At 42.8% G+C, this 9872-nt stretch overlaps 1 protein-coding gene across 2 annotated transcripts in view; it reads left to right on the forward strand.

Annotated features, from left to right (window-relative positions):
- The window catches only part of carm1l (coactivator-associated arginine methyltransferase 1, like), a 62812-nt gene extending 55258 nt beyond the window's left edge, over positions 1–7554 (forward strand). For both annotated transcript variants that reach the window (XM_079524329.1, XM_079524328.1), the window contains exons 8-14: positions 902–992; positions 2634–2715; positions 3839–3924; positions 4033–4122; positions 4641–4778; positions 6660–6749; positions 7267–7554. In XM_079524329.1, coding sequence (XP_079380455.1) covers positions 902–992; positions 2634–2715; positions 3839–3924; positions 4033–4122; positions 4641–4778; positions 6660–6749; positions 7267–7276 — 587 coding nt within the window. In that variant the 3' untranslated portion in view covers positions 7277–7554. The remainder of the gene's footprint in view (positions 1–901; positions 993–2633; positions 2716–3838; positions 3925–4032; positions 4123–4640; positions 4779–6659; positions 6750–7266) is intronic.
- Positions 7555–9872: the final 2318 nt, after the last annotated feature.

Consider the following 9872-nt stretch of genomic DNA (forward strand, 5'->3'; position numbering starts at 1 on the left):
AACGCAGCCTCAAAGACCATTACGTGCACAGTAAGGGCCCTATTTTTTGCCGGTGACTTACCCCTTACTACTTAACTACACTACACTTAACTACACTTTTTTTGTTTTTTGTACTACTTTGAAAAATATTTGAAAATTGTTCAACTAGCCGATCAACACACTGAGCTTTTTCATAATGGTAAAAAAAAACACGGCAAAGAAGTTTAGCGATAAGATGTAAGGCACTGGTGAAAATAGGGGGGGGGGGGTAGTGAAAAATCAACCTTGTTCCGTATAAAAATAAATGGTCATTATAGACGAATCCGCAGAGCTGTGCCTTGTTTGTAGGGAAGTCTGGACGGATTTGTGTATCACCTCCATCATACAGTATACGCATTCTGTGTGGATCAGTGGATGTAGTAATGTCGCAAACAATGGTCATAAGAAATGCATCATTTCAGGCAAAATAATTACATGAAATAAACGTCCCCAGTCTGTGAAGACCGTATAGGCTACTATACGTACTGTCGACGGGGGTCCACCATGCAGGCTTCTATTCTATACTTGGGCCCCGTCCTTTTTCCCTCTACACGCCAATCTCTTCACCGAATATATCTCGATCCTACAAGCTCCTAGCCTGATTATCAGACTGTAGCTTTAGACACAGTCCACTCAGAGAGTGGGCAGGGTCTTTGGGCTGGATCCAGGCTAACAAGCTCCAGGATATCGATCATCACAGGGTGGGGTGGGGTGGGGTGTGACAACACACAACTGCTACAAAGGATGACCAGCAACACTATAGTACATGCACTTACACATAAAAGGTGCACAAGAAATGGATCCATCCAACATTGTGAGCTTGTAGATAAGAGCTCATCTCATTGTCTCCCCTGTCTTATCATGTCTGTGTTCTTTCGTGCAGGTCTGATGTTTCCTTCATCTGGTGACATCCATCTGGCTCCATTCACCGATGAGCAACTCTACATAGAACACTACACAAAAGCTAGCTTCTGGTTAGAGAACACTCATGCACGCACACTAGGGCATTAAGCAACTAGTCCACTAGTTTACTAGTCGACTAGTAAATCCACTAGTCGACCTTGTTGGTACTAGTTGATTTTTTTCCCCCCGATTTTGTAGGCCTCAAGATCAGGTAGATTATAGTTATATTCACCAATGTACACAGTTTTTAAATGTACACATTTATTTCTCAATTTATTTTTAATTTTTTTACATAATGGGTAGTTAAACAACTAGTCGACTAGTCAACTAGTAAAAATGACAAGTGAATGCCCTAACGCACACAGCAAACTTGAGTAGAGTCATTGACTATTGCATTGTGCATGAAATCGGGAGAATAATTCGAAATTTGCGAGCACAGTGCAGGAGAAAAGGGTTAAAAAGAGGGAGGCTTATAATACTAGAACTGTGCGTGTTGGCAGGTATTTTCTCACACACACACACAAGTGCGCGCACACACACGCACAAACACACAGGCGCGCACACACACACACACAGTGCTGGACCCCCCACCCAGGATCTGCTGTTGGGCTATGACCCCAGTCAGGCGTATATCCTGTCTGGTGTAAAACGCTCCACTTCAGACCAGCTCTGACACACACAATATGCACAGACCATCAGGCTGGAGACTGTACATTTGAGCGTTTGAATCGGAGGTGAATCATAAAATGAACGTTATAATTTATTATGGTGTATGTAGTGAAAATATCTTATACAACCAATTGTTTTTCTTCTAGACTAGAGAATACATGAGTTGGTTCCTCAGGTAGTGGTGGTATCTCAAAAATAAGTGTTTTTTTTTTTATGTTTAGAACAGGACACGAGATGCAATATCCATGATCTTTACAAGAATGGGCATAAACTGGCTTTAAGTCGTACAGTTGGAGATCAATGATCTGATACGTTTGTGCTTGTGTCTTAACCCATTTTGGGTGGGAACCCCTTTTGGTGTTAGCATTATGTTATGCTTTAGCTATTGAAAAATAGATCTACAATGTAGGTCTGCTATTTTTGAAAAATCGTGAAAATATTTATTTCAGAAAACTGGAGGATTTAGAAGATTATTTTTAAATTTCGAGGTCAGGCCTGAATTGGTTAACACCAGTATGCGGGGATGACAAGCTCAGTCACATTTGAGGAATGAAGGCAAACTGTAAACTAATGGTCAAATTCAAGCGCAGACTTCTGAAAGACCCTGTTCCATTTGATGTGGTTCAGTGTAGTTCAGTTCCGTTTGATGCGATTTCGCCGAATTTGGTTTAGTTAAATAAGACTCGGAGCAAGTTAAGTTCTATTCCTTCTGTTGTGTCCTTTATCTAGTGTATTTCTATATGGTTTGTGTGTGTGTGTGTGTGTGTGTGTGTGTGTGTGTGTGTGTGTGTGTGTGTGTGTGTGTGTGTGTGTGTGTGTGTGTGTGTGTGTGTGTGTGTGTGTGTGTGTGTGTGTGTGTGTGTGTGTGTGTGTGTGTGTGTGTGTGTGTGTGTGTGTGTGTGTGTGTGTGTGTGTGTGTGTGTGTGTGTGTGTGTGTGTGTGTGTGTGTGTGTGTGTGTGTGAAACTACATGGTGCTATAATACAGTATATTTCTATCCTTATTCAGTGGATGGTCTATATATATTTGTCTCTTTCTCTCCAGGCATCAGAGGTGCTTTTATGGGATAAACCTCAGTGGTCTCCACAGTGCTGCAGTGGATGAGTTCTTCAGACAGCCAATAATGGTCAGTACCACTACTGTCTTTCTTGCTCTCTCGCGCTCTCTCTCTTATGGTTTGTCTAAAGAGGTCTGTAAACCAGGATAAGGTGAAATAACACTTTACAGCAGGGTTCCCCAATAGGCGGCCCGCGGGCCATTTGCGGCCTGCGGAGCACCCCCTTGTGGCCCCTGGAAGAAAAAAAAAAAGGTGTTTTGTTTTGCGGGGGTGTCCCAGATATAAATGGCATTAAATGGGGGTCAGTAGCCTATGCATGTCAAACTGGGCACCCCCTCAAGGACCACTGGTTGAGAACAATTTTTAATTAATGAAATAATTAAACCCAATTTTTCACCCCCAGCCTGGTTCCCTAGTCAAAATATGGCCCTTGAGACACGGTGATCATGGTAAAAGGGCAAATGCAATTTTTGGCCATTAACTCTTGACCCTGATTCTGGATTCCTTGGATCATGATGCCGTTTACTTTCAGAACACACTTTTGGCTACCACTCTTACAGATCATACTCTCTGGACTCATGTGATGAACATTGTGGCATAATTCTGAATTGTCATATTACCCTCCGATCTCACTTTTCATTGCAACTACATGTTTTATTATAATTGGTGGGTACCAAACGGGTAACAAATGATCTTATGAGTCTTGTGACAACTGTTTTGTTGTAAGGAGTTACGACCAGTTGCATTGGTGCCGTCCGGCCTTTACATACTATAATTGTGCCTGCAATATATCTTTTTTTTCTATAACTTTATTTAGCAGTGTGCCTGCAATATTTCTTACAAAAACCGCCATGTCATAAACAAAACATGTGATCAAACCTCGTTATTGATGATTGACCGCATGTTGGGGAGTCTCTGTATAGTGCACCTCAAAAAGTGATTTACTTGTGCCCATATGGCCCTCCGTAGCTTCCTCGTGTATCCTGCCCCACAAGTGACACAGCCCTGGGTAGTCCACCCAGCCTGGCGGAGATGTGCACTGCGAGGAGAGCCTGTTTCTAGTTTTTATTTATTTTTTCATTTCGACTATTCATAATAGTTTACTGTGTACTGTTTATGTACTGCTGCATGACGCCATTTGTGAACTACACTGCTTTGGTTCCATACAAACATATTTTTTCGTTACTATTAGGACACGTTTGACATGCAAATTCTGATGTCCAGGTCATTGAAGTACACCGTCAACTTCCTGGACGCTAAAGAGGAAGAGCTGCGAAGGTTAGGGTCAGGTGGCAAATTACACCCCAAATAATGGCCAGTCATGTACGTTTACATTACTGTCATCTGTGTGTGGGGTGTGCACGTGTGTGTGTGTGTGTGTTCTAGAGTGGAGATTCCCTTTGTGTTCACGTTGTTCCAGTCTGGTCTGGTCCATGGTCTTGCCTTCTGGTTTGATGTGGCCTTTCAGGGATCCAGGTGAAAAACAACACGACTGCTACTTTTTTTTATTTTATCTTGTGAATTTGTCATGTTTTCAGTGTTTTTGTTTTTTGTTTGTTAATTCCTTTTACTCGGCCCTACTGGCCTATTATCAATTTGGGAGGGGTATGTCCAGGGCCCGGACCTGGACATACCAACCAAGAGTTGGGGCCCGGACCACCAACCAAGAGTTGGTAACCAAATGGACCCTTATAGAAAATGAAAGCAAATTTTTAGTTTCATTTTACTCATTTACAAGGAGTCTACACACTTAGAGAGAAGTTTTATTTTTGACAAATGTTTGTCTGTTATCTCCTAATGGTACCAACATCAATACGGCATGGAATTATGGACAAAATCTTATCAAACGACAACAAAATATTCATAGGTGTTAAAGCTAAATGTCATCAAATGGTGGTCCGTGGCCCCAAATGCCGAATAAATAATGGACCCTGATATGAAAAAGGTTGAAAGCCACTGCTCTAAACAAACTCGTCTCAATCTTTCTCCAACAGCGCCACCGTGTGGCTCTCTACCGCCCCGTCAGAGCCGCTGACTCACTGGTACCAGGTCCGGTGTCTGCTGCAGACGCCGCTGTTTGCCAAACTGGGTCAAACTTTGTCTGGTACCGTCGTGTTCACAGACAACAAAAGGTAGATGGAGGGATTATTGTAGTCTATTTGGTTTATAATGTATTGGTTTATATTTTTTGGGCTCATCTTAAAATCGTTTCATATAAACTGAACAAGCTGTTTCAGCGTTATTGGCAGGGAGGTGTCTCTGTATGGTTTGCGACAGTCAGTCACTCATATATATGTTTCTAGCGAAAATGTAACTAATCCAGTAGCAGTAACAATAGTGTTTTCTCTCAGTCAGTTGATTCTTCATATAGCGGCCAGGATGATATTATATGAAGCGATCTAAAATCCTCCTATGGGGATTAGAATGCAAATAAAAAGTACATGAACCCGTGGATTTGCGCCCTCTACCGATATTGACGTCAGACTTCGGTGCTCTATATGGCGACACTGTTTTGGAGAAGAGTGCTTGTATTTTTATGGCATGGCTCTGCAGGAGTTTACTCGTCAAGAAGAGGGTTTGTGTGCGTGCGTCTGTCTTTCTTTAGATAATCTTGTAAACCCCTGGAAAAATCTGGAACAATCGGCACTATTTTCCCCCTCTCCACATAATATTTAACTTTAGTTTTATGATTGAGGTCAAAGTGGCTCAGATTGGGCTGAAACTTGCCCAACTGTGTCACACAGCATAGATAAATGTTATAGTCATGTATGACAGACAACTGATGTCTAGATGACGACAACACCTCAAACTTAAATGTAGGACGCTTGTGAACACAAACTCTAGAAAGCTTAACTCGAGCTCTCTTTACACCTTAACAGAGGAATAAACAAACTCAAACATTCTCTTAAACATAAACTCTAGCTCAGACAACATAACGGCACTGTAATCAAGCAAAAGTTCCTTGTACTGTGTATATACATTAAAAGCTCTTCAACTGGGTTGCCCAGGTGGAAGCAATCTCTCAATTATGGGATGCACAGACTGGGGGGAGGGGGAGCAGAACCAAGGGGAAAGACCCATGGGGAAGAAGAACACACTGGGCAAAGTCACAGCAGACAGCAGTGGATCCCAAAGTGGGGTCCTTGGGGGAGCTCCAGGGGGTCCCTAGCTAAATGATAGTTTTGAACCAAATAGACCCCTATGGGCAGAGCCGGACTTACCGTTGGGCTAGGGTGGGCTGCAGTCCGGGGGCCCCTGACTTTTTTTTAGTATTGAAAGTATTGAAATCCAATTCAAGTGAAATGTGTGTGTATAGTTATTGTATTTAGTTGTATTATGGTTAAACCATTGCGAGCTTCTGCCTGCCTGCCTCTCTTTTTAGGGGCCTGGGTACCCCAAAATGAAAACAAAATAGCCGCCGCGCGCCCCAAGGGGGGCCCTCAAATTTGCTCCAGCCCGGGGGCCCTCAGCAAGGTAAACCCGGCTCTGCCTATGGGTCTGTAACTCTGAGAGTGTACGACTGGAACATTTGTACAAATGGAACATTTGTGGAACATTTGTACACTCAGTTAAATTGGTTAAAACATTGGTTTTACAATATAAATTGCGGGTCCCGGAGATGGAAATGCCCTCAAACTGGGGGTCCTTGAAACTGGTTGAGAATCACTGTGCTTAGAGCTGTAGAAATCTTCTCTTATGTGGGTCCCTGCAGGCATATCTTTTCTAATGGGGGTCTGCGGGCTAATTGGTGTCAATATGGGGGTCCTTGACATGAAACGGTTTGGGAACCCCTGCTGTACATGTGCACTACAGTATGGAAGGCCACACAGGGCAGAGGCCAGAACCGTGGCTATAGCCGCATGAAGTCTGAGATGCACATTGTTTTAATGGGAGATTCTTAGCCAGTTCTGTGTGTTTCTGGTATATATATTACATCTATACTATTTTAATCTTATCAATTATATTGTCTATATGAGTTAACTCGCATTTTCCTTTTGCACCTAAAAACCAAGGCGGAGTTATGACATCCACATCACTGCCATGGTCAACGAATCAGGGTTCAGATCTGGAAACATGCTGGACCTGAAAAACCCTTTCTTCAGGTCTGCCCCTACTCACACATGCACGTACACACATGATCATACAGTAGAAAGACTAAAAAGGAACAAAGATACCACAAATATATATATATATTTTTTTTAATAATTTTTATCCCACGATTTTGTAACCCATTTTTCACCCCTGTGTCAATTATCTAATGTGATCCTGGGCTCTACACACCCTCCGCCAACCTGGGGAGAGCAACGGACTTGAACTCATGCTTCCTTCATGCCTGAGTGTCCAAGTTGCTCCTTTTCACCTGACAGGGGGGAGTTTCCCTGGTTGGACGTAGCGCGTGGAGGGACACGTTATTCCAACCAGTTCCTTTCCCCTCCATCAGGCGCCCCGGCTGGCCAGGGGGAGGCAGTTTAGAGACCAGGATTACTGGTCTCTAAACTAATATACATATTTTATACCTGATCAATGTTCATATCCAGATTGTATAGCCTATTGTATTGACATTATTATTATGAATGCCATTTTCCTTGATACCCGTTTGTTTCTCTCTCCTCTCTAAAGGTATATGTGAACAATCATCAAATTCACTGATCCACAACACTACATGGTTATTGACCCCAGTTGTACACAACTGACAATCTACATTTATTTCTGAGTGTAAAACATGTCGAATCATAATTCCATGTTGACCTTATTCTTTGTGTCAAATTGTTTTATTTCTAAAAAAAATTAAAAAAATGTTCTATTGTTTATTCCTCATCAAATGCCTTTTAATGTTTTATTGCTTATGTAGAACACTTAATTGCCCATTTGTATGAAATGTGCTAAATAAACTTGACTTGCTTTGTAGATCGTCGCACAGAGCCTGTGTTTGCACGCTGTATATTTATATTACTCTATCTCTAGCTCAGCCTGATTTAAAGGTTGTCCACACCAAGCACTATAACTTGAATTTATAAATGAGTTGAGCACCCAAAGAACATATCAAGAGAGTGGAGTGGTAGACCCTTGGATTGACCAGTGGATGCAATGTACCCCACTTTGAGGTGTCACGTCTTAGGCCTAGATTTAGGGTAGGATTGAACCAGTCGCCCTGTAGCCATACAAAGGCCTAGGGTTCCCAGATTGTAAAATGTTGTTCCTCCATCTTGGGAGAGTATGTAGGCCTTTCACTGGACCTCCTAGCCACTAAGATGACCACAGGCCCACCACTTAAAGACCATGTTAGGGTGCCCAAATGTGAAGTTAGGTGGTCAAATGACCTGAAACTATTCAGTAAAGGTCAACGCTTCCTCATGGGGTCATTTTAGGGCCTAGGACCTCCAGTAAAGGCTAAAATACTCTTCTCGGTTGTGGGAACAACATATCCAACGATGAGGACCCCAGGCCCAAAGATGTCCCCCTGGCAACTGTTTCAACTTTGGGTCAGCCTACATGTAAAAGTGGCCAAAGTTGAAAGAACGTTGTCAAATGAACTGAAACTGAAGCAATTCAGTAAAGGTCAACGCTTCCTCATGGGGTCATTTCATTTCAGGGCCTAGGACCTCCAGTAAAGGGTAAAATACTCTTCTTGGTTGTGGGAACAACGTATCCAACGATGAGGACCCCAGGCCCAAAGATGTCCCCCTGGCAACTGTTTCAACTTTGGGTCAGCCAACATGTAAAAGTGCCCAAAGTTGAAAAAAGGTTGTCAAATGAACTGAAACTGAAGCAATGGTGTAATTGTGCCCAAATCTGAAGTTAGGTGGTCAAATGAACTGAAACTGAAGCAATTCAGTAAAGGTCAACGCTTCCTCATGGGGTCATTTTAGGGCCTAGGACCTCCAGTAAAGGGTAAAATACTCTTCTTGGTTGTGGGAACAACATATCCAACGATGAGGACCCCAGGCCCAAAGATGTCCCCCTGGCAACTGTTTCAACTTTGGGTCAGCCTACATGTAAAAGTGCCCAAAGTTGAAGGGCAGAGCTTCAACTTCAGCTACCCAGTACCCAAGGTTGAAGCCCTTCAACTTTGGGCAGATCTACAAGCTCGTAGTGCGGCACCGAGTGCCACGCTACGAGCTTGTAGATCTGCTATTTTTCAGTGGGGTACATTGAATCACTGGTCCTGGGTCAATCCAAGGGCCTACCACTCCACTCTCTTGATATGTTGTTCCTCAACTCTTGGAGAGTATTTAGGCCTTTTACTGGAGGTCCCAGCCCCTAAAATGACCACAGGAGGAAGTGTTGACCTTTACTGAATTGCTTCAGTTTGAGTTAATTTGAGCACCTAAATTCAGATTTGGGCACTAGCATGTGGTTTTTAAGTGGTGGGCCTCGGTTCATCCTAGGGGCTAGAACAGGGGTGCCCACACATTATGACGTGAGATCTACTTTCAAAATGACCAGTTCAACAAGATCTACCCACTGAAAAAATAAGTGTACCATTGCTGAAAATAGTTTAAATGTATAATGTACCTGGGGGGGCTTTGGAATAGGGAGGGGGAGAAATTATGACTGGCAGTTTCTGCTGTCAAAATATGTCCTGTCCCGTCCCCCCCCCTGTATTTAACTTAAATGCCCAATGCATTCTCAATGGCAATAGCACAAACTTTGGCATGCTACTAGTCCTACATACTTACACCTAGAAACCCCATTCAAACCTATTTAGGTTCATCTTACGGTGGACATGTTTGCCTGAAAAGTAATCTTTGAAATGTTTCATAGTTTTAGAAATATAGTGCTTTAAAATGTGAGAAATTCACAATGGGGCTCAATGGCAGATATTGGCACGTCAAAAAAGCACTTTCACCTAGAAACTCCATTCACACTTTTTATAATTCAGCTTACTGTGGAGACACATGCTGGAACTTTTTACTTTGAAATGATTTGTAGTTTCTCAGTTATTTAACTTAAACACCCAATGCATTCTCATAGCACAAACTTTGGCATGCTACTAGTCCTACAATAGAAGGTCCAGGGAAAGGCCTACATACTCTCCAAGAGTCGGGAAAGCACATATCAAGAGAGTGGAGTGGTAGGCCCTTGGATTGACCAGTGGCTGCAATGTACCCCACTTTGAGGTGTCACGTCTTAGGCCTAGATTTAGGGTAGGATTGAACCAGTCGCACTGTAGCCATACAAAGGCCTAGGGTTCCCAGATTGTAAAATGTTGTTCCTCCATCTTG

Source organism: Electrona antarctica (genome assembly GCF_951216825.1).
Source record: "Electrona antarctica genome assembly, chromosome: 16".
Taxonomy (NCBI): domain Eukaryota; kingdom Metazoa; phylum Chordata; class Actinopteri; order Myctophiformes; family Myctophidae; genus Electrona; species Electrona antarctica.